General features: G+C 37.8%; 1 protein-coding gene across 2 annotated transcripts in view; it reads right to left on the bottom strand.

Annotated features, from left to right (window-relative positions):
• Positions 1 to 26,042, bottom strand: part of Usp47 (ubiquitin specific peptidase 47) — a 94,283-nt gene that overhangs the window by 42,016 nt on the left and 26,225 nt on the right. For both annotated transcript variants that reach the window (XM_036189246.1, XM_036189247.1), the window contains 7 exons: positions 22,040 to 22,243; positions 19,941 to 20,054; positions 18,140 to 18,278; positions 8,808 to 8,904; positions 3,624 to 3,769; positions 2,213 to 2,292; positions 109 to 258 (listed from right to left, as the gene is read on the bottom strand). In XM_036189246.1, the coding sequence (XP_036045139.1) occupies positions 109 to 258; positions 2,213 to 2,292; positions 3,624 to 3,769; positions 8,808 to 8,904; positions 18,140 to 18,278; positions 19,941 to 20,054; positions 22,040 to 22,243 (930 nt within the window). The remainder of the gene's footprint in view (positions 1 to 108; positions 259 to 2,212; positions 2,293 to 3,623; positions 3,770 to 8,807; positions 8,905 to 18,139; positions 18,279 to 19,940; positions 20,055 to 22,039; positions 22,244 to 26,042) is intronic.

Here is a 26,042-nt window from a genome sequence, read left to right as displayed (position 1 = left end):
CAACCCATGAAGGTATATCTTAGGATGATATTACCAGATAAGAGGTTACACTACTGTGCTATGGTGTACTCTGTAAAAATACCAAGCAGTCAGTTGGAAGTTACATACCACACTAGCAAATGCTTGGCTGGACCCATAAGGTCGGATGACCAGAGGAATATCAAGATATGTGTCAATTCTCCAGCCTTCATAACCGCATTCCAGACACCTCACGTAGTCTTTCAGCTTGCCTTGATACAGCTCATTTATAAGATCAGCCTAAAAATAACATTCACATTTTAAAAAATGTTCCTTATGAGCAATTTTAAGTTACATCTAATGCAACCAATGCTTTTTAGAAGTGATACAAAATGATACTGATTTTTTAGTATTAAAGTTTTAGAAAGCCAATTAAGATATATCTAAAATTTTAACAAAATTGACACTTGAAAAAAAAATCACCTGAAAAAAAATAAAATCAAGGTTATCATTAATTTAAAATAGAATGTATACAATTAACTATTTCAATAACCCAAACCAATTAAACTCTCAAGTAGTAAAATAGATGGTGATGACCTGAGTTATCATCGCATGCTATATTCTTTTCCTTAGACTGTATGTATCCTAATCCACACTTCAGGTGTGTTGTTACAGAGCTAAGGAGCTGTTGTGCTTTTGCTACTAAACATCACTAGTCTCACAGTATAGTCTTACTTATTAAATTCCACTGCTAATCTGGGCAAACAAAAATTAAATATTAATAATAAACAGAAAACAATGTAAAGAATTTAAGATATAAGAATTCAAACAATATCTTAAAATTATCTCCCTCAAAATGTCCTCATCTAAAAGAATGCATCTCTCACCTATTTCCCAAACAGCCAACTGGGGCTCTTCTGACTCAGAGTAGGCAGGTAATTCCCTAAATAACGACCCTTCATAGCAATGTCTTGCCTCAAGATTCTTGTACCAAATTTTAGGAAGTCAGTAGGAATGCCCCAGCTGATCTTAATGAAGTGCTGACACACAGAGAGGGATGTGAACAAGGAGGAAGGGTAACTTCCGACCTATGAAGAAGAAACAGCCCCAATACCATCTATATAAAACCACTTGAGTCTCATAGGAGTATGCAGAGAAATCACCAGGTGTTTAAGTGGTTTTCATCATCTCTCAAATAAAAAATAAGTCTGAGAGAAAATATACTAACAGTTTTCTTCCTTGTAAATTCACATCTACTGAAATGTCCAGGGTGGATCTACCCACCTTCAGACTGGACCCACCAATGCCTACTCTAATACAACTGACTTGATGGACCCATCTTCATTTTCTTGCCCCACTTAGGTCTTGCATCTAGGGCTTTTCAAAATGGCTCAAAACCAGAGTCTTAAAAAAAAAAAAAAAAAAAAAAAATCTGGATCCCCCCCCCCCCAAATAATTTATGCAGGTAAACATTGTCAAACCACATGACTACACTTAACTGGTCAAAATGAAGATAAAACTTGATAAATACACTTTATAATGTGGTACAGATTATCACTTATTAAAAAAAATGAAAACAATACTTAAAATCATCCCCCCAAACAATAGATGTATTGAGTGGAAACAAAACTTTCTTGCTCATATAGACCAATTTCCTTATTTTAATGATGAATGTGCTGGCTAGTTTTCTATCAACTTGACACAAGCAAGTTATTAGAGAGGAGGGAGCCTCAATTGAGAAAATGCCCCCCTAACTTATAGGCAAGCCTAATGTAGGGCATTTCTTAACTGGTGATTGATATAGGAGGGCCCATCTCATTGTGGGTGGTACCACCCTTGGTCTGGTGGTCCTGGGTTCTATAAGAAGCAAGCCATGGGGAGCAAGCCGGTAGCAGCAGCACTACTCCAAGGCCTCTGCATCAGCTTCTGTCTCTAAGTTCCTACCCTATTTGATGGACCACAACATGGAAATGTAAGCCAAATAAATGCTTTCCTCCCCAAGCTGCTTTTGGTTATGGTGTTTCATCTCAACAATAGAAACCCTACTGGGACAATGAGGAAGCTGAGGTCTTGGAGCAGTTTAATGAAGATGCTTAGAACTTAGTCAACAGCAGGTGGGAGTCCAGTAATTTCATTTCCAAATATAGCAGACTGATGCCCAAGTCTTAAAAATTCCAATAGAATAAAAGTCATTGTAAGATACCAACTGCCTTAACACACAGTCAGTCCCCTCAGCTTGAGAGAGAGAAGTTACCTGTTCTGTTTGCTTCCATTTCTGTTCCAAAGCATCAAACATAACGCGGCATAGTTCTTGTACATCATGCTGTTGCCAAGCTATTTTAATATAAAATTTAATTTAAAAAAGCATCAAATAGCATAATGAAACATTGCATTACATTTCAACATAAATAGGAACATGGACAAGTCCACTTTAAACAACTGAAAGCTTCTTAAGGAAGGGCTGGGCAGTGGTGGTGCACACCTTTAATCCCAGCACTAGGGAGGCAGAGCCAGGCAGATCTCTGTGAGTTTGAGGCCAGCCTGGTCTACAGAGTGAATTTCAGGACAAGCACCAACTACACAGAGAAACCCTGTCTCGAAAACAAAAACAAAAACAAAAACATAGGGAGACATATTCTAGCCATGAAAGGACAGTCAGAGGAAAACCATTAAACCAGTGCTGTCTAAGTAGTGCTGGAAAACTTGTGAGTGTTCATGTAAAGAAATATGTTAGACATCCTACATTAAGGACACATTAAGGCAGAGAAGAGGCCACAAATTCTAAAGAGAGCAAGCAGAGGTATACTTGAGGGTTTAGAGGGAAGAAAGCAAACAGAGAAATGATGAAATTACATTATAATATCGGAAAATAAAAGAAGTAATATTTTTAAAGTTACAGTAAAGAAAGCTGCCCCTTTTCAGTTGAAAAAATAAAAGAAACATGTTAGAAAAAAACTAGAGAAAAGAGCTGGAGAGACAGTTCAGAGGTTAAGAGCACTGACTGTTCTTCCAGAGGTCCTGAGTTCAATCCCCAGCAACCACATGATGGCTCACAACCATCTGTAATGAGATCTGGCGCCCTTTGTATACATAATAAATAAATAAATCTTTAAAAAAACAAACAACCCCCCCCCACAAAAGACCCCAAAACAAAACACCAAACCAAACCAAACAAACAAAAACTAAGAAAAAACCCCTGTAACATTAAGCTCATTAAAAATAGAAAATACAAGCCAGGCGGTGGTAATGCATGCCTTTAATCCCAGCACTCGGAAGGCAGAGGGAGGCAAATCTCAAGTGAGTTCGAGGCCAGCCTGGTCTACAGAGTGAGCAGGACAGGCACCAAAACTACACAAAGAAACATTGTCTCGAAAACCAAACCAAACCAAACAAACAAGCCCCCCCCCAAAAAAAACCCCAAACAACAACAACAACAAAAAACCCACAAAAATAGAACATACAAAACTTAACTACACAAGTACCTTAATTGGTTAAAATTTATCTCAGTGCTTAAATAATTACAAATAAATTACTTTAACATTCAAGCAAAAAAAGCTAGGAGATGCTTCAGGCAAAGATCATTAAGTTCTTGATGTGCTGCAGATGTGTAATGCCATGGTCAGAAGTCTCTGGACACTAGAAGTTATCATTAAGAGAGTTATTACCTTCACTGCTATCCCATCCAAAGCTCCTTGTCACATCTGTGGTCTCAATTGCTCTCTTTTTGCTGGTTTGTAACAAAACAAAAAGCCTCTGCAGCTGGTATGGGATGCTCGTCACGGGATCTTCTTCAGATTCTTCAAATTCCCACCTAGGAGGACGAGATCATGTCAACTACATCAAATGATTTCACACTTTAAAACATAATTAATATCAAATCATCATATAAGATCTTAATTCTACGTAATACACAAAGCTTGGATAGTAACTAAAACTAGTACTATGTAATCAGTCTTTCTTTAATTTATAACTCAAAACTAAAAAAACCCAAGGCGGCTCCAGTCTGGAGAAAAAAAGACAAAGCTCACTTAAATGTACAGAGCCAAATCTGAACCTGATCAAACTTTGCCCTAATAAGTAATTCACAAAAAATGCAAAGTATTCGACAATAAAACATTAAAATTAAAAATGGAAAAATATAAGACAAATAACACCAGCTTTCTATATATACATTTTTCAGGGAATTACAAGGGAGAATAGACAAGAGTTAAAAACAGGTTAAATCAAAGTCAGGTGGTGGTGGTGGTGGTGCACGCCTTTAATCCCAGCACCCGGGAGGCAGAGTCAGGCTCTGTGAGTTCGAGTCCAGTCTGGGCTACAGAGTGAGTTCCAGGAAAGGCTCCAAAGCTACAGAGAGAAACCCTGTCTCAAAAAACCAAAAGGCTAGAGAGATCGCTCAGTGGTTAAGAGCACTAGCTGTTCTTCCAGAGGTCCTGAGTTCAATTCCCAGCAACCACATAGTGGCTCATCTGTAATGAGATCTGGTGCCCTCTTACGGCATGCAGGCAGAACACTGTATACATAATAAATAAATAAAAAATCTTATTAAAAACAACAACAAAAGCCACAGATTAAATCATTTAAGAATCATATTGATCAATTACAATGTATGAGTCTTGTTTGGATCTGACTAAACAAATGGTTCCAGAAGTTATGTGGCCATCACAGGAACTCTAACACTAATGAAATGGAGCTGTGCCTGCCAAGTCATTGGGATGGAAGTTTACATATAGTTCTCAACCTTCCTAATGCTGTAACCTTTCAATACAGTTCTTCATGTGCGGTGACCCCCCAACCATAAAATTATTTTTGTTGCTACTTCATAAATGTAATTTTGCTGTTGTGAATCATAAATATCTGATATGCAGGGTTTCTGATATGCAACCCCTGTGAAAAGGTCACTTTGACACCCAAAGGAGTCACGACCCACTGGTTGAGAACTGTCAATACAGAAAGACTAGATTACCAATTAGTGCCATTCAAAGCTGGATAATGTGAGTAGATGGACTCAATGATACTATTTTGTCACTTTTGAAATTTTCAAATATTCAACCATAAAACATTTCTAAAAGCTATTAAGTAAATAAAATAATCCCAGTAGAACTTTTATTCTCACATATTTATAAATGATCATCTAGCTCTAGCTACAGGGACTGCCTCAGCAAGTGAATTCTCCAGCTGAAAAACTTAGGATCGCATGGCAGAGAAAAGACTGGGTAACCCACAGTTAGTTAATACACTCAGGAGTTCTTAAGGGAGGTTGCATTTAATAAAACAAAATGCCAAGCCCCAAACATCAAGAACATTATTGATGGTGTCCTGTCCAAAACTGGCAATGTTAAGACTACTCTACTGCTTTCAACTTCCTTTTTGGTTTCAAACGGAGGATTGACTATTAATTTTCCTATTTTCAGTTTACAAATGGTTTTGATTACATTCCTCTGTTAAGTGTTCAATATTTTTACCTATCTTAGGACTGAGAGGTCGTACTTTAGTGGCCCTGTCTCCTTCACCCATGGGCAAGTCCTTCAGCCTCTAATCTACCCATCTCTAAGATCACATGTGCTTTAACCTTCCCCCTCCGCTATACTCAATCACCAGCTCTCCTGTTAGCTATCTTCATGGAAGGTTCTTAGAATTGATATTATAAGACCTCAAATTCTATTACAACCTGAAGAGGCTGTAAATCTCGTTGGGACTTGCAATTTCACTGACCTACAGTTAAGACACTTTGTTGGCACATTCAATTCTTCCCTTTCTTTTACTACTATAAAAAAAGTTGTATGTCCTCACAGTTTTCACTCAGAAGTACCACTCCCACCCACAATCACCATGCTGACCTCATACATCCAGGCTTGGTTTAATGACAGAATCTCCCAAGGATCTCCTTCACAACATTCTTTCAAACTGCACCACATGAGCTTCTCTAACAATTCATATAATGTATCACAAGCCTCCAAGTAAACAACGAAGTCTATGCAGGTACAAGGGATGAAAGTGCAACTTCATCCTTCATTGTGGCGCTGTTCTGAGTGGTCCAGTGCAGGCCCCCTAGGTTTATTTATACTCAGACGTCAGTTGGTTTGTTTATACTCAGACATCAGTTCTCTCGGGCTTGGGTCTGCCACCAGTTGTGAACGTCCATCTCCAGTTTCAATCTCAAAGGATCCAGTCCTTCTCTTTGAACCCTTGTCGTAACCCTCATCCCTCCTCACAGTGGATTTTACTGGCTCCCAAAGGCTTCTGTATTTACAGTTCTCAGGCTCCCATGAAAGCTGCTCTTGTGGCTGTTTCCCTTCCTCACTGTCTAAACTGTAACCCAGCTCCATCCTTCCTCCTGAAGTTTCTCTCTCCACTTTGCTTTATTACCTTCCTCACATACTGGGCCTGTAAAATGAATTTATTTATACAGGTTCTCAATGGGAGCTCTGCAGGAGGGACTTTTGTCTTATTAGCACTGTGAACTCCGTGTCTAATAGAACTCATGGCATGCAGCCACTGTCCAAGGAATACTTGCTGCCTCAGTAGCCCTGGGGTACTCTTTTCTCTACAGAGATGTAAACTTGTAGGCCACCTACAGAATATTAGAACCCACAGTTAAACAAATACCTGGGATGCATAGCCCCAGGCAAAATTTGCTACAGCAGGCAATCATCTTGGACTACTTAAACCTTCCCAGCAGGCTCTAGCCCATCCTTAACCTTGCCTTCCAGTGTGCTGACAGTTGTGCCTATTTAGGTACCCTTGCAACCCACTTTGTTTACGGCCACCAGCTATAGTACAGGAGCAACAGAAATTGGGTCCCAGCATCTAAAGTGTGGCCTCAGCACTGTGTCTTTAGGAACTGCTTTTATAAAATGGGGATAACAAAAGCAGATACTTCACAGCTATTACAAGAACTGGGTGGGTATATAAAAGTGCTCTCAACAGTCCTGACACATTATTTAGGGGGCACTAACTACTATTCACTATAACTTCTAAAAGTTTCCTTGTCTACAATATCCTCTTTTTTGTCAACCTGGCCAAAACATACCTACTTCATGACCTATTTCAAGCCCTATCCTGTGGTGGTATTGTGTTCCCCAAAATATTGTGCACCCTAATAAACTTATCGGGGTCAGAGACAGAACAGCCACAATATTTAACATAGAGGATAGGCAGTGGTAGCACATGCCTTTAATCCTAGCATTCCAGAGGCAGAAATCCATCTGTTCAAGGATATAGCCAAGCATGATGACTCACGCCTTTAATCCCAGGGAGTGATGGCAGAAAGAGAAAGATATATAAGGCGTGAAGACCAGAAACTAGAAGCATTTGGCTGGTTAAGCTTTCAAGCAACAGTTCTGCTGAGAGTCATTCGGATGAGGACACAGAGGCTTCCAGCCTGAGGAAACAGGATCAGCTGAGGAACTGGTGAGGTGAGATAGCTGTGGCTTGTTCTGCTTCTCTGACCTTCCAGCATTCACCCCAATAACTGGCCTCAGGTTTGATTTTATTAAGACCTGTTAAGATTCCTACTATACTCCATTTCACTAAGCCATTCATTTCTCCATGTTTCATTAATATCCCTCCACTCTCAGCTCTTGTGGTACTTACTGACCCTAAACATTACTTAAATAAATTATTTCACAACACACAGATGGTTATTATAGATAGACCTGCAAATTACTTAAAAACAAAGATCTTACTTTTATTCCTTCTTTAACCTCCCAAGGGCCTAGAATATAATTATTATCAGGCAACAAATAAGAATGAATGAACGGGCGGTGGTGGTGCACGCCTTTAATCCCAGCACCCGGGAGGTAGAGGCAGGCAGATCTCTGGACTACAGAGTGAGTTCCAGGAAAGGCGCAAAGCTACAGAGAGAAACCCTGTCTCAAAAAACAAACAAACGAACATCAAACAAACAAACAAATGAATGAATGAAAACATTTCTGCTTCTACAAGCAAATTCAGGGAACAAGATTACAAATGAGTGTAGGGGGAGATCATGAGATCATGAGTGAGCAACACAACCAATAACATTACAACTTTACAAAGAATTTAAATACATACTTATATCATTTCAAAAGTGCCACTCAAAAGGAACAGGAGAAAGAAAAACAATCAGTTTACTCATACTTTAAGAATCTAAATTGTTGGGTGGCGTGACACCCACCTTTAATTCCAGCACTTGGGAGGCAGGGTCAGGTGAATTTCTTTGAGTTTGAAGCCAGCCTGGTCTACATAGTGAGTTCCAGGACAGCCAAAGCAACATAGTGAGACCTCGTCTCAAAAAAATGAAAAAAAAAAAAAAAATCTAAGTAACACATACCTTAAGTATGCTACTCAATAGCACATAAACTGTATTATAAGAAAATACTGAACAAAAATTAATGGCTAATTTGGAGTTTACCAGACATGGTAAATGGTAAATGTATCCATAAAGCATTTTAAAGTATCTGATGTAATCTTAGAAACATACATACACATCTAAACAAACAAGCTATGATGTATTTTAATTAGAGATCTTATAAGTTTAAAAAACAACACTGAATTCTTAAATTGAAAGAGGGAAGAAAATGAATGTACAGGTTAATATCTGGATTCTCTCAAAATCAGACATACCCTTCCCTATAAAAGCAGTAAAGCTATGAATAGGGACATTCATCAGTTTGATTCTTTTCTATCCAGTCATTTCTAATTCTCCCTCTCCTTGGCTTCAGAAAATTTTTGTTCATATATAATATTCAAGAAGTCAGCTTATAAAGAAATAACCCAAATGTTATAAGTAAGTCTAAGAAGGTAAATTCAATTTTATTATTTAAAACTTATACTTTTATTCTTAGAACATTTTTTCAAATACTCACTTATATAGTGCATTCCTAAATTCAGGAGTCATAAAAAGTGTTTGCAAAAGGCTATTCAGATAGCAAGTCATCGCCTGGTTTACTAATCCCACATAACCTTTAAAGAGAAAACACAAATATAGACAAATCAGCACTTAGGCAAAAACACTATTAAAAAAAAAAAAAGGAAAAGACAGAGGGCAACACTGCTTAGTTGGAAATTATTGGGTTGTTTTTTTTTGTAAATTAAAAAAAATTTTTTTTAAAATTTACTCTTCTTTCATGTATTACATCCCAACCCTAGTTTTGTCTCCCACCTCTGCTCCTAGTACCCCCTCTCCCTAGATCTACTCCTCTGCCATTTCCCTTCAGAAAAGAGAAGGCCTCCCAGGGTTTTCAAGCAAACATGACATAACAAGTTACACTAAATTACATACCTTCATACCAACGCTGGGCAAAGCAACCCAGTAGGAGGAAAGGGTCCCCAAAGCAGGCAAAAGAGCAGGAGAGCCCTGCTCTCTCTGTTAGGGGACCCACAGGAACACCAAGCTACACAACCATTACATCTACGCCGAGGACCTAGGTCAGACCCATACAGGCTCCCTGATGTTGCTTTGGTTTCTGTGAGCCCCTGTGAGTCTTAGTTGATCCTGTGGTGTCCTTGACCCCTCTGGCTCCTACAATCCTTCCTTCTTCTCTTCTGCAGCATTCTCCAAGCTCTACCTAATGTTTGGCTGTAGGTCTCTGCATCTGCTACTATCAGTTGCTGGATGAAGCCTCTCTGGTGATGATTATGCTAGATTCAGGTAAAGGAGTATAGTAGAATATCATTAGGAGTCATTTTATTGACTTTTTTTCCAGTCGTGTTTGGTTCTCTCCTGTGTCTCTGGCCTATGCAGACTCTAATTCCTGGCCGCCTAGGCAGTGTCAGGTGTGGGGGTTCCTTCTTCATGGTGCAGGTCTTAAGTTGGACCAGTCACTGGTTGGCTACAAGTTCTGTTCCACCTTTACTCCAGCATATCTTGCAGGCAGGACAAATTGTAGGTCAAAGGTTTTGTGGCTGGTTTGGTGTCCTGGTCCCTTCACTGGAAGCCCTGTCTGGTTACAGAAAATGGCCAGTTCAGGCTCCGTATCCCCCATTACTAGGAGTCTTTGCTAGGGTCACCCTTATAGACTCCACTGTTTCTAGCTCATCCCTGAAACGTCCACCAATTCCAGTTGTCTCTTCCAGTATACTCTTTCCCTCCTGCCTACTTGATTTCTCCTATTCTCATTCCCACCTTCCCCTAGTCTACCCCCAAAATCTATTCTATTTCTCCTTCCCACGGAAATCCATGCATCCCCCTTGAGCCATCTTTGATACTTAACTTCTCTGGGTCTGTGGACTGTAGCATGATTATCCTTTACTTTAGAGCTAAAATCCATTTAATGAAGTGAGTACATACCATGTTTATTTTTCTGGGTCTGGGTTACCTCACTTAGGATGATTTTTTTTTTCTAGTTCCATCCATTTGTCTGCCAATTTCATGATGTCATTGTTCTTAACAGCTAAGCAACACTGCATTGGGTAAATGCACCACATATTCTTTATCCATTTATGGTGGTTTGAATAGGTATGGCCACCAGACTCGTGTCTGAATGCTTGGCCTATAGGGAGTGGTACTATTAGGAGGTGTGGCCTTGGCAGAGTAGGTGTGGCCTTAGTGGGGGAAATTTCACTGTGAGGGTAGCTTTGAGGTCTTATATGCTCAAGCTATGCCCAGTGTGGCACATGGTCTTCTGCTGCCTGAGGTTCAAGATGTAGAACTCTCAGCTCCTTCTCTAGCATCATGTCTGTCTGCATACTGCCATGCTCCTTGCCCTGAAGATAATGGACTAAACCTCTGAAACTGTAAGCCAGCCTCCATTAAATGTTTCTTTTCTAAGAGTTGTGGTCATAGTGTCTTTTCATAGCAATAGAAACCCTAACTAAGACAGAAGTTGGTATCAAGGACTGGAGTATTGCTGGGATAGGCCTAACGATGCTTTTATTTAATGGAACTGTACTTTGGGACTTTGGATTAGAAAAGCAGGGTTATGGATAATGGTTCTAAGGTTGGGGGTGGAAGAAACTGTTAAACTCACTACTCTCCTTAAGGAAAGAAAATATATCTCAAAAAAAAAAAAAAAAGGGAAAAGAAGAAATGGAATGGATAGGTATAAGATATTATGGTAGACTATCATATACATTAGTAAACAAATTTAATAAAATAACAGCCTTAGATAATTTACACTGTTATGAATTCTTGTATGTTGATACAAATATAAACTTTTTATATTCCGATCTAAGATAATTTGTATATTGACACAAATACAGAACTATGTTTGTTATATTGTGCACATATTTTTACTCTTATTTCAAATATTTATATATTGATACAAATGTAAATTTATATCTGTCATATTGTATGTATGTTCTACTTCTGTTTAAGATATTCTGTATACTGATATATATTTAGGATTATTATCATATTGCATATTGCACTATACTTTCCTACCTCTGTTAAAGATATTTTGTGTATTGTCACAATTTAAAGTCATTGTCCTTTTACTGTACATTTGCTTACAGACTGTTTGCCTTATTTATAGGAAGCCTTAGTCCTTAGGTTGTTTAGGTAGATAAGACTTACAGAGTTATTGTCACCTATGCTTGTCATCTCTATAATTATGTTAGTTAGGTTATCCAGATTTATAAATACATAGGTCAGATGGACAGGTAATCTTCAGACACTTCATGGACCTAGAGAATATGGCATTTAAATAACTTAGAATTCTGTTGATGTGAGACACGATTGCTCCTGGCAGCACCAATTTGATCCCGAGAGAATGTTGGGCTTCTAAGACATTTCCATTTGGAAGTTTGTCTTCTTGGCACAAAATGGCCTACTGGGCAAAGAACTGCCCTTGCCTCAACTACTGACAGTACAAATGCTGTCCTTTCTGGACAAGCGGGACACAAGGAAAGCGACCACTATACTTTGCCAAGACAGGGTAAGATGGTCTTTCAGAATTCCTGCTTCTGAAAATGGTCTGTCAGATACTCTAGGCCTGTAGCCAATTTGAAAGCACCAACGATGCTGAGAAACATTAGGTGACTGTCCAGGCTGCCAGCTGTCTCTGCCTATTCTTGCAAGACTCCCGAAAGTTGCTTGCGTCCTTCTCCCATTTCTCAGGTATTATTATATTCCTTCTCAGGTCTTTGATGAGGTTGAAGATTAGCAGTTATAGTTACAACTTAGTATATATACATATATAATATCTTAGATAGAATATATTAAGTATTAGACTCAGGTTCTTTAGGATAAAACACCTTTTGGAATGATCTTTGTAACATGCCACCTACCCATGCCCTAGACTTCCCTGGATTTTACTATGTGTTTTTTGCTTGATATTGTTTGCACTTATTGTAATTCCAACTTATCTAGGTCATTATCCCTCATTACTCCTGGACAATATTTGATAACCATCTCTTTGTATATAGTCTTGTATTAGGTTAGAACTTTCTTATTTAGACAAAAGGGGGAGATGTAGTGGATAGCCATCCCAGCATTGGCCTGGAAGTTCCAACCCCCACTGAGGCTTCGGTAATGGTCACGCCCACAAGGTGGGGTGGAGGAGGGGGCGGAGGAAGCCGAAGACCCAAGAGAGAGAGGAGGGGTGTGCGCTCGCTTGGGTAGGGGACGCTGGACACAGGAGGTAGACTGAGCAGAGTTCTCCAGAGAACACCGCCAGACTGCGCCATACCTTTGCTAGACCCTACAACCTATCCCTTCATTTATAAGTTACCCCACGAAATAAACCTCCCTTTTAACTACAAAGAGTGGCCTTAATAATTTCACCAATAAGAGTGAGTTCCACTATATCCAAGCTTAGGCAATAAAGGAAACCATCAAACACAGAAAGCTGGTGAAGATGTAATTCAATGAGGGGGGCATGTTCCAGCCCCAGCAAGCAGCAGAACTTGGCAGTTTCAGCTACATGGTTCTGGTTTTAAAGACAAGAACAGAAGAAAGGGATTATGTAGTCTCCCTCTGTGCCTAAGGAAAGCCACTGAGGCTAGGTGTGTATCAGGGGTGTCCCTTCACGGAGGCCTATAGAGACGACTGTGTGAAGCTGTGAAGGTAAAACCTGGATAGCTCAAAATGTTGGAGATGCCAGAGTTGTGGGATCTACTGAGAAGAGCTGCTAACAGGAGGTAAAAACAGTTCAAGAGAAAGAAGTATGTTACAGTCAAAAAGCTGAAAGGAATTGAAAAATCTGTAGAGTATTTTGACATCAAACATAGAGATGCAGAGTTTGGAGTTTGCCTAGCTGGTTTTTGGTCTTGCTTTGATCCAGTTATTTCTTCACTATTCTCCCTTTCTTCCATTTTGGAACAGTAATGTACATCCTGTACCATTAACATGTTGAAAATATGTGATGTTTTTTGATTTTGATTTTATAGGGGATTACAGTTAATAGGCTGCATGAATCTCAGAAGAGGCTTTGAACTTTTAAACATCATTAATACTGTGATAGAAGTTAAGACTAAATGCATTTTGTATTATGTTATGACTACAATCCTATGGGGCCAGGGAGTGGAATGTGTTAGTTTGAGTAGGTATGGCCCCCACAAACTCGTGTGTTTGAATGCTCAACCCATAGGGAGTGCCACTAACAGGAGGTGTGGCATTGGTGGAGTAGGTGTGGTTTTGGAAGAAGTGTGTCACTGTGGAGGGGATGGGCTTTGAGGTCTCATATATTCAAGCTATGCCCAGTGTGGGATACAGTCTTCTGTTGACAATGGATCAAGATGCAGAACTCTCAGCTCCTTCTTCAGCACCAAGTCTACCTGTACACCAACATGCTCCTTGCCATGATGATAACAGACTGTAAATAAAACTGTAAGCCAGCCTCTATTAAATATTTTTCTTCTATCAGAGTTGCTGTGGTCATGTGTCTTTTCATAGCAACAGAAACCCTAACTAAGACACCATTCTTCAGTTGAGTGACATCTAGGTTGCTCCCAGTTTCTGTATTATGAGTAACACTGCTATGAACATAGTTAAACAAGTATCCTTGTAGTAGGATGGAGTGTCCTTTGGGTCTATGCCGAGGAGTGTTGTAACTGGGTTGAGGTATACTGATCAATTCCCAATTTTCTGAGAAACAGTCATACTGATTTCCAAAGTGGCTATACATGTTGTACTCCCATCGGAAATGGAGGAGTGTTCCCCTTCCTCCACATCCTTGCCAGCATGAGCTATCACTTGTGTGTTTGATCTTAGCCATTCTGACAGGTATAAGATGGAATCTCAGAGTTGTTTTGATTTGCATTTCCCTGATAGCTAAGGGTGCTGAACATTTCTTTAAGTGTTTCTTGGCCATTTGAGATTCCTCTGTTGAGAATTCTTTGTTTAGATCTGTACCCCATTTTTAAAATATTGGATTATTTGGTTTGTTGATGTCTAGTTTCTTGAGTTCTTTATATATTTTGGTTATTAGCCCTCTGTCAGATGTGGATTTGGTGAAACTCTTTTCCCATTCTGTAGGCTGCCATTTTGTCCTATTGATGGTGTCCTTTGCCTTATATAAGCATTTCAGTATCATCAAGTTCTATTTATTAATTGACTTTAGTGCCTGTGCTATCAGTGTTCTGTTCAGGAAGTTGTCTTCTGTGCCAATGTGTTCAAGCCTGTTCCCCACTTACTTTTCTATCAGGTTCAGTGTATCTGGTTTTATGTTGAAGTCTTTGATGGTGTGTGGATTTACATCTGGATCTTTGATTCAATTCCACTGGCCAATCTATCTGTCTTTATGCTAATACTATACAGTTCTTATTACTATAGCTTTGTAGTCAAGGATGAAGTCAAGCTTGAAGTCAAGGATGGTGATACCCCTGAAAGATCTTTTATTGTACTTAGCTATCCTGGTTTTTTTGGTTTCCATGTGAAGTTGTGTTGTTCTTTCAAGGTCTGCAAATAATTGTGTTGGAGTTTTGATAGGGATTACACTGAATCTGTAGATTGCTTTTGGTAAGATGGCCATTTTTACTATGTTAATCCTACTGATCCATGAGCATGGGAGATCTTCCCATCTTCTGATATTTTCTTCAAATTTCTTTCTTTAAAGACTTGAAGTTATTGTCATACAAGTCTTTCACTTGCTTGGTTAGAGTTACCCCAACACAGTTTATATGATTTATGGCTATTGTGAAGGGTGTTGTTTTCCTGATTTCTTTCTCAGCCCATTTGTCATTTGTATATAGGAGGGCTACTGATTTTTTTAATCTTTTATCCAGACACTTTGCTGAAGGTGTTTATCAACTGTTAGGAGTTCCCTGGTAGAATTTTTGGGGTCACTAATATATACTATCATATCATCTGTGATTAGCCATAGATCTTCCTTTCCAGTTTTTATTCCTTTGATCTACTTTAGTTGCCTTATTGCTGTAGCTGGAACCTCAAGTACCATATTGAATAGATATGGAGAAAGATATGGGAAGCCTGTCTTGCTCACGATTTTAGTGAAATTGCTTTGAGTTTCTCTCGGTTAAAAAAAGGCAAAACAAGGGCTGGAGAAATGGCTCAGCAGTTAAGAGTACTGACTGTTCTTCCAAAGGTCCTGAGTTCCAGCAACCACATGATGGCTCACAACCATCTGTAATGAGATCTGGTGCCCTCTTCTGGCCTGCAGCCATATATGCAGGCAGGATACTGTATACATGATAAATAAATAAATCTTAAAAAAAAAAGGAAAAACAAAAACAACAACAACAAAAATACATAACAGTGGGCAAGATTGCTTAGTTGGAAATTATAATTATTTTTCTTTTTCTTTTTTTTCCAATGCCACCTAAAAAGTTCTCTTCTGTAGTATCTATGAGGTGAACTTTGTTTCTCAGAGAAAGTCAGGATACTTTGGTACCAAGATATAAATGGATATTACACAGTATTTAAGAAGATATTAAGAGTAACATATTTATTACAGTATGTCTTATTAGAGTCAAATAATCTTATTCCCTAAATCTAAATTAAGATAAAAATATATAAGCATTAGGGTTGGGGATTTAGCTCAGTGGTAGAGCGCTTGCCTAGTAAGCACAAGGCCCTGGGTTTGGTCCTCAGCTCAAAAAAAAAAAAAAAAAAAAAAAAAAAAAAAATTGAAAAATATATAAGCATTTTCACTTTAAACATCATATATAACACAGGAAGACTGAACTAAATCAAATGTCCCAGTCATCAGCCCTGTGAATCAAATTATGTCAAGAAATAATAACATGGGGAGTTAACTCAGGTGCTTGTGCTCATGCAGCAATTAATTTTACAAATTGAGAAAGCTCTCCAATCCCCATTACCCACTTTCTTAAAGAAGAAAGATAAAAATGAGCAAAATAACGAAAAGTGGTTACTATATGGAGTACTGTAGTGGTTCTTAATTACGCAGTGTGACAAATGGCATGCTTTATTTGCACAAAGAAGTAACAAACACTTCTAAAAACCATTTTTTTAACTTCAATAAATTCACTGAATAGGAAGTTGGATCTAATACACAGCATTCTATAAATGTCTCATATAAAAGACTGAGTCAGTTGTTAGAATGAATAGCAAATTATTTAAAAAATCTTGTTTCAGATTTGTTAAGTCTGGAACTTTGTCAAAGTATTCCAACAATCTCAGAACAATCTACATAGTACTCATTTAAAGCAAAATGAAAAGCTTTCTAGCTTGATTCAGAGCAATTACACTCGCATTTTGAGAAGTAAACCCTGGAAGCTACATTTTAAACAATCACCTCTACATGACTTTTGAAGAGATAAATTCTTGCGACTTTACAAGTAGTTTTACTATGTGCTATAATTTGAAATAATTCCACATTCTTTTTTACCCTGGGTGGTATGCAGCCAATATCCACTAACAGAAGTTATAAACCAAACACCATAGACCCTATTGCTATTACCAGAGCAAATAAACCTCACAATGATTAGCTATGAGAAAATAATTCTAAGTTCTAATTACAAAATATAATAAATGTAAATTACAGATCATATTAAAACAAAGCCTGGAATGTAACTCTATGGCTTTCCTGTTATGTAAGAGAGGTGTTTAATGTAATATTTAAAATCTTTCTTGAATTTTTAAAAGGAAAGATTCTAAAGCCATGCTTAGCATTAACTAGCTGCATGAAAGACTTCTCTCTGTACTTGTTTCTATTTCTTTCAACATGAAAAATACTTCCTAATGGAAAAGGTGTGGTCTAAGATGAAATATATGACAAGTATCTAGAATATATTCATAAGGTAATAACCAATCTTATATATGTATGTATACATATACACACATATATATATGAATGAATGAAACCTTCATATAAAGCTAGCCTAGTAAACGGAAATAAAATTTTAATAACCAAGGGCTGGAGAGAGGGCTCAGAGATTAAGAGCACTGGTTGTTCTTCCCGAGGACCCATGTGGCAGCTCACAATTGTTTGTAACATTAGTCCTAGGGGATTAGACACCCTTTTCTGTCCTCAGCAGGTAATGCACACATGTGATGCATGCATGCAAGTCAAACACCTATACACATTACAATAAGTAATAAAAAAAACCCCAACAACTTAAAAATAATCTAGGCTCAATCACATTTCAGAAAAAAGTTAACAGATTTTTTAAAAAAGATTTCTTTTTATTTTATATATAAGTGTGTTTTATCTGAATGCACATGTATGTTTATGTGTACCAGATGTGTGCTTGTGGAGGTCATCAGAGCTCCTGGATGGAGTTACAGATGGTTGTGAGCCCCATGTAGGTGCTAGGAACTAAACCTAGGTCCTCTTCCAGAGTACTCTCAATCACTAAGCCATCTCTTTAGCCTTAACAGAAATTTTTAAATGATCTAATTTATTTGAAACATAACAAACTAAAAGATACAGCAGACCCAATAAAATGAATGTGTTCCGTCTGCTTCATTGAAGCACATTCCTCACAGCCCATCTTAATCTAAAAGGTAAAAGGAAGATTTTATTTCCAGAGAAGCTGACTTCAAAAATGTCAGATTACACTCTAAAGGGAACGAACGTTACCAAAACAATTTTCTTCAAAACACAATATCCAGGACCTTCTAGTTTGTGGATAAGTAAAGGTAGTAACAATACAGTAAAGATAGCAAGGGGATGAGGGAAGGAAGAGCACACAGCCCAACAGTACTGACTCTGCTACTGCTGGGCTGTCATTTTGCTCTAGGTCTCAGTTTTTACTGATGAAGCGAAGAAATTCAATTAGGCCTGAACTTGCTGAGATTATGATTTTATGTTACACAACAATAAATTAGTCTTACCAGTTTCTGATTTGTTCAAAATTGATGAATAGGAGTAGCTTTGGCTGACATAATCACTGGTAGAGGCCACAGAACCTTCTCTTGGAAGTGGACCTATAAATCTGTCATGCATGCTGTCGTCCACGTTATTGGAGTCCTCCTAAAATGCAGCATAACCAGTATTTACTGACGAGCAACAGTGAGAAAAAGTTAAATCATGCTGTGATTGATCCTACCAGACCCCTAAGGAGTGTGTGCCCTGGATTTCTTGCAGGGAACTTTGAAAGATGTCTCACTCAGAGCACCAACCAATGCTCCTGACACTTTTCAAATAATTTAACTTTGTAGATTTTTTAAAAAGTCCTCTTTAAAATGAGACATGCCACTATGAAGTCCTGAGTGAGCACCTAAACATTCATTTTTACATCATAAGTTAGGCCCAGCAGTTGAGGGACATTAGAGAATTATTGGCTTAAATGTAGAGTTGCTCAGTCTCTAACGAGAAACTCCCTGTTAATGTGTAATATGTTGGAAAGGATTAAAGTGCACAAAACCAGCATAAGCAATTAAGACAGAGCAAGAACAGTGACTAAGCAACTGAAACCACAACTCTAAAACTGAAGCCAGAGCTCTACAATAACAGCTAATTATGCTTTCAGAGTCACCCAAGACCAATCAGAATCCCGTGATGCCACAGAACGAAATGAGCTTTCGGGTGCTCAAGTGGCACCTTCGAGTGCTGTCTTGGCCCAGACATACTGCTTATCACCATCTCCTGCGCAAAGGGACGTCTTTATTCACAACAGATTTCTAATGGAAGACCATCAAAAAGAACATTTTGTCCTGAGCAAGTTTTAGTAAAGAGAAGGGCTCTGAAAAAGTCTCTGAGCCTTAGTTTCTTCAGTCTGTAAAAAGGTTAGGCAAATCAGACCAGGTTTTCTTAATTTTTTAAACCTACATCCTCTGGAATTTGTAACCATCAAACAATATTTACTTACCATAGTGGTTTTTTTTTTTAATAATTTCATTTTTTAATTTTATGTGTATGAGTACAGCTGCATATATGTCTGGGCACCACATGAGAAGGCCAGAAGAAGGCATTAGTCCCCTGGGACTAGAGTCACAATTATGAGCTGCCATGTGAGAACTAGGTAGGAATTGAACCTGGGTCCTCTAGAAGAGCAGCCAGTGCTCTTTGACCTCTGTTCTTGACCTCTAAGCCATCTCTCCAGCACTCACCATAGTTTTTAGTTAAAGAAATAGTATCTTGAATATATAATGTTTGTAACTTATATATGTATACTTCTCCAAAAGTCAAAACTCTGGGAAAATGTTCTTCTAATTGGGAGTCAGTGGGCTAATCTGTAAGGCTACTAGACTAGACAGGAATGCCTGTTCAAGTAAGTCTGAATTGAAGTGAATATTAAATCAATACTTCTAACTGACATATTATTCAACCCAAAAAAGATGGGGCTGGGGTGTGTCAGGGAGTGGGAATGGAAATTGTCTCCCATCGAATAACAGAAGAGCTGATGAGTTTTATATTTAACTAAAGGAAGGGCCATTGAAATACAGGCCTTTATGGTATTCTAATCTGGGCCTTTCCTATCCCTGTATAGTAGTAGTCTCAATATGGCAACAGACTAAGCATAATAGTGCTGTGGATACCTGATGCACCCATGTCATCACATATGACTATAGCAAATCAACACAAAAGGAAAAGGAATTATTTATCATACAACTGTACCTCTCTTCTTCCTCTGGAAAACTATATTCCCAGAGCACAAAAGTTATGGATATTGAGTCTTCTTAAATAGCTTACCAACATCATCTGAGGCTGTTCACCATCTTTATCTATCAAATGCAGAAAGTTCTTCTTTCCTGGCTCAAAATTAGCATCAAGAAGAGACTTGTCACTGGTGTGATCCAGTGGTGCCTATGGGTAAAAAATGTTGAGTATAAGAAAAATTAATTGTGATAATAAAACACCAAATACATACACATTTTCATGAAAGTAGTATTTTTTTCAGTAATGACTTGAATAAATTTCTTTTCAGTCAGGTTTTGAATGAACTCATCTATCACAAACTAAACCCAATTAATAGTACATATGCTGTGGGCATCCCAGAGGCTTACATTCTCCAACATCTAAAATCCCAAAGAAAAGGCTTGATGTTATATATAATACTCATCAAATTCAATATAGCTTGTGTATATATATATAGGTTCTTTTTCTAAAATATATGCAATGCAATAGATTTTCATAAAGATCTTTAAAAAAGCTTATATAACTAAAACTACAAAATGTTTAATATATAAGAATTCTCAGATAAGCAATATACTGAATATCCAAACCAAAGAAGGGATGGTAGCTAGCACCTGTAATCTCAGCACTTGGGAGGCTGAAGCAGAAAGATCATAGTCAATTAAGTTCAAATCCTACTGGGGCTACAGAGTGAAACTTTGTCTCACCCCAAATCACAAAATAATTATACAGCATAACTGTTAGTGTGCGTGTGTGTGTTGTGTGTTGTGTGTGTGTGTGTGTGTGTGTGTGTGTGTGTGTGTGTATACACTAATATAACCCTTTAAGGAGAAGGCTGAATTAGGAAATGCTATCTATTTCCACTTTATTGTCAGGACTCAAGAGGGTATGGGGTTGGGGGATGGAAATGATCACTTCTTCAATAATCTTCACCTAACTCATTTACTACTGTAGTAAAAACTAATACAGGATTGGATCATATGGTGACCCAATCATGTGTCAACCAAATAATCCTCTAAACTCCATGAACACCAACAAAAATTTTTAAAGAAAAATCTGGCAACAGCACAGGAAAAGAGTATCATGAACATAACAGAAATTCTGAGAAATTAAAAAATAGAAAAGTTATGATTTATATAAAAAAACAAACCTAGAGGAAACCCAGGGTTCAAAGTACCCACAGTTCAAAGTGCTTACAGGAGACTGCTGTGGAAGGAAACACATAAAGGTGGTAGGAAACACTACGCAAAGGTCAAGAGCTGAGGCCAGGGAACCGAGCTGAACAAATGGGAAAAGGCATTCTGTCATTCTGGCCTCTCCTTTCCCTCTTCAGACTAAGTAGTGGGCAAGGAACTTATTCTCTCCCTACCAAAGCAAAAGCATGGACACTATAGTCACCATGGCAGAGCAGAGCCATGCAGAGATGCTGGTCACCTCTCAACCCCACCCACAGTCAAATGGGGCTGATATCAGGATGTTCCATCTCTTCTAGAAGAAATTGGAAACTGAATACTGCAAATTTTAATAGCCTCCATGGAGATTCTTGAATATAAAGATGAACAAAACAAGAATCACTCAGCCTTTGAGGAGATACTAGAATATGAAAGAAATGTGGCAATGCAACAAAGAAATAGAAATAGATCACAAAGGAAGCAAGCAGTTAACAGGACAGAGACATTAAAAAAAAAAAAATTCACACCTGAGACTGCATACATTAGAAACACTTTGGAGCTTGGGAGCTAAAGAGTTTTACATGGTAACACATTACATATGTACACAGAAAAAGATGCCCAGAAATACACATAGTATACAAATAAAAGGAAAAAAGTGATCTTATTAATAATTTTTATTAAAAACATCAATCGAGTATTTCAATAAACATGGAAAATTTTCTTCAGTTGATATGTATGATAGCCACCTTTTTTATGAATACAAAACTGATGACCCGATATTATGCAAACTTCAGGTCAACTATTGACTCCAAAAGGGAAGAGGGACCAGTCACTGTGTCGCACCCAGCACTATACTTTTGATAACCATATAAATGACACTGTAATGTCCAGGCTTTCACTTAATCACCACTAACAATTGCAGTAATCAATTGCTATGACATTATTATTAGCAGCTTAAGCAGATGCTTTAGGTCTGAAGGTTACCGTATCAGCAGTATTGACTCCATTTCCCCACGCCAAATCAAAGGTTCCATTTATGTAGCCTACTTTGTTAGCCACATCTTCAAAGAGCTTTCTGACTGGGGTAGATGCTGGTAAATTTAAAGTGATCCGTTCATTCACTGTCTTTGAGTTAGTAGTATCTTGTATTATACATAAGACTCTTGGTTCTTCAGCAGCATTTTCTATCTGAAATGTAAAAAAATAGTTACTTTCAATTATTATTCTTAAAGAAAAACACAATTATAAATAACTATAAATTTTATGATCATTGTAAATGACCCATAGACAGTATATCCCCATGTCAAACGTAAGCACAATGTTGCTTTGAAAAAGTAGTTTTTTTTTTTTTGTTTTTTTTTTTTTGGTTTTTCAAGACAGGGTTTCTCTATAGCTTTGGAGCCTGTCCTGGAACTCGCTATATAGACCAGGCTGGCCTTGAACTCACAGAGATCCACCTGGCTGTGCCTCTTGTAGATATCTGCTTTTACCTTTAAGGTTGTAAGGCCATAGAGCCAAGAAGCCATGAAATTTTTAAGTTAAAAATTACAAAATTTGGGGCTGGAGCAATGGCTCAGAGGTTAAGAGAGCTTGCTGTTCTTCTACTGGACCTGAGTTTGTTTCCCAGTATCATGCTGAGCAGTTCACAACCATCTGTAACTCAGCTCCAGGAGACCCAGTGTTCTCTTCTGGCCTCCCTGGGCACCAGGCATATAGGTCTAGACATATATGCAAGCAAATCATACACATAATTTTTTTAATTACCAAGTTTGATCTTTAAAAAATGTGTCATTACCAAGTCTTTTCAACTATCAATCTGGAAATTAGACTATAAATTCTCCTTCCTTTTATTATAAATTCTCCTTCCATCATTAATTCTCAAGACAAAAATTAAAAAAAAAAATCTTTCTCAAAGCAAAACAAAACCAAAAATATGCCCCCACCTTAAGCTCTTGAAAATACTGATTTTTATCTTCCATTTCCCATGGTGTTAGCAGTTGCATCAATTGTATATGAACACAGCAGATGCTTGAGTGGAAGAAATTCCTTTCTCTTCCTCATCTAAATGGCCAGATCAACAAGAGCCACCTACACCTACCAAGTTTCTGAAACCAGAGCCAAGCTAAGTGTCTTCCAGTTTCAGCTCTCCTCTTTACCTGCCACTAGCACCAAACTGTATCTAGTCTAGTCTACTTTTAGGTATCTCTTGCTGCTCTGTTCCCGACTATGGTCAAGAGTATTTCCTATCAAAATTATGGCAAAAGCTTCCTGAGAAGTTTGTATCTTTCAATCTCATATTCCTTCAATTCAAAACACTATTTCTAATACTAGCTCCATTCTACTATTAGCCTGCATTCCCTAGAGGGCCTCTGGCCATCCCTACGAAAGGCTATTCAGAAACACAATCATCACATTCTGGTGCTCTACCCAAATATCTTGTCTTCTTTCTTCTCCCTTTCTCATCTCTCCTATTTTTGTGGTACTGCACTGAATTTAGAGTCTCTTGCATGCTAGCCAATACTCTAACCACTTAGTGATTAATCCCAGCTCCAAGAATTCCTTCTTTGTCTTTAACAGGATCAACTTCAACCTTTTGCTTATGTCCATATCATCTACTTTAAAGTAAGAACTAATATCACTGCCTAATACTGACAACAGGACAGCCACAAGGTTTATGTTAGGTGAAGTAAAATAAAATCATTGTAATCTGTTTCTGCAATGTCAATTTTGGACTTGGAAGGGATTGTATAAATTAAGGTTAATCCTATTAAGAACAGAAATACATTGCTATAAAAGTGTAACATTTAAAAACAGATCAGCTAGCACCACATTTCAGACAAGTAAAAAATTTAATTACTAACAATAACATACTTAAAAATGAAAATGAGAAATACCCTCTCTATAAAAACCAACTGTAAAAGAGGGCATTATTAACATGTCCCTGAAAAGGCGGAAAAGCCTTCAATTGTGTATTTAAAGTAGACATTAACACACAGAATGGATTATATTACATACTTGAAATCAAAATTAAGAAACATAAACCAGACCCTTTAAAAAAAAATTGGGGCCTGGAGAGATGGCTCATTGGTTAAGAGAACTGATTGCTCTTCCAGAGGACCCAGGTTCAATTCCCAGCACCCACATGGCAGCTCACACTGTTTGTAACTATAGTTCCAGGGAATCCAACACCTTCACAGACATACATGCAGACAAAATATCAATGCACATAAAATTAAAATAAATAAAATTATAAAAAATCTGGTCTAGAGTAAAAGGATGAACTCAAAATAATTTCAGCTACTAAACATTATTTTTGGTTTGGTTTATGTTTTTTGTTTGTTTTGAGACAAAGCCTGGAAACATATTCTAGACCAGGCTGGCCTTGAACTTTTCCTGACTCAGCCTTACAAGTGCTGGTATTAAAGGCATGTCCTACCACACCCAGCAAGTATCTGCTTTCGTAATTCCAACACACCTTAGAAGACCCTGGATATGGAAATGCTGCAGAGTAATATACTAACCACTGTGCTATGGCAATATCATGGCTCTCTGCATCCTCAACTGCCAACTTCCTCAAAATGTGTGAGAGTAAAGTACAAGAACTCTAGATTCTTTTCCTCCTACCTGAACACACAGGGAAGTTACCACAATGAAAACTATGTGAAGAGCGCTGTGCAATAGTGAACACAAAATTTAATCTTATGTGTTCCTTTTACTTCCTTTAATGTCAATAATTATTTTTTATACATACATATGCTGCCCTTTAAAAAAAAGTAAGGGCTGAGTATGGTGGTGCCTGCCTTTAATCCCAACAATCAACAGGTAGAAGCAGGAAGATCTCTCTTGAGTTTAAGGCCAGCCTGGTCCACACAGTGACAGAGCAATAAACAAATACATAAATAAATAAAGACATAGAAATGATCTATAATTCTATATCTCAAGAGACATCCAGTAACGTTTTACTGAGCAACTTTCCAACATTTTTCCTATGCATTCACTCAGGCTTCTTAGACACAGTCACTGAATCAGAGTAGACAAGCTATTTTTCATTTCTTGATTTTAAATACATCATGTAATTCTTTTTCTGTCAGGCTATAATTTATCACTTTCAGCTGAAAAGTATTATTTAATGCATGGATTAATTTTATTTTAAAATTTATTTTAAAGATAAAATTTATCTATTTTACTGATTCTAGGCCAGATTTGACTATGCTTTTTTGCGGGGAGGGAGAAGGGGGTCAGTACTGAGGATTGAGCCAAAGCACTGGGCATGCTAGTCAAGTGCTAGACTACTGAGCTACAACCCAGTCTACAAACTTTTAAAAATAACTATGTGCTAAAGCTTTGTACCCATTCTGTTTTCTAAAATTTCCAGGCTCATCATATATTACTCTTGAATTCAATTCTAATATAATTTTGTTGTTGTTTTGAGACAGAGTTTCTCTGTGTCTGTCCTGGAGCTTGCTCTGTAGATCAGGCTGGCCTTGAACTCACAGAGATCCACCTGGCTCTGCCTCCCGAGTGCTGGGATTAAAGGCGTGCCACCTCGGCCCAATTCTAGTTTAATTTAAGCAAGTACATTGTTCTTTAAAGGTCTAGACTAGCCCTTTGTAAACCATTACTTTATTTATACCCAATTACCTGGTTTCACCTACAATTAAACCTAACATGTGGCTACCCACCATACATTTCACCTAACATTGGAATCCCTGTTTTTTGTTTTTTTTTTAAATTCTCCATTGAAAGTATCATAAGTAAGATATTGTAATTTTATAATAAATAGCTTTTCAAGAGCAAAACCCCTCTACAGTATCAATTTAATCGTTTTCTAAAACATTCAACTGTAAAAATAGAGTTCAAAGATTGGAGACAACTGGAGCAGCTACCTATTTTAAGGCTATACCTTAGAATGATGGTACTTACGGCCAAAGGAAAAGTCAGTATTATCTTCAGGTGAATTACAAAATGTTGACTCTTTGCTATTCCT

The sequence above is a fragment of the Onychomys torridus genome, chromosome 1 (assembly GCF_903995425.1).
Source record: "Onychomys torridus chromosome 1, mOncTor1.1, whole genome shotgun sequence".
Classification (NCBI taxonomy): Eukaryota; Metazoa; Chordata; class Mammalia; order Rodentia; family Cricetidae; genus Onychomys; species Onychomys torridus.
Note: the sequence above shows the minus strand (reverse complement) of the source record. Positions and strands in the feature narration are given on the sequence as shown.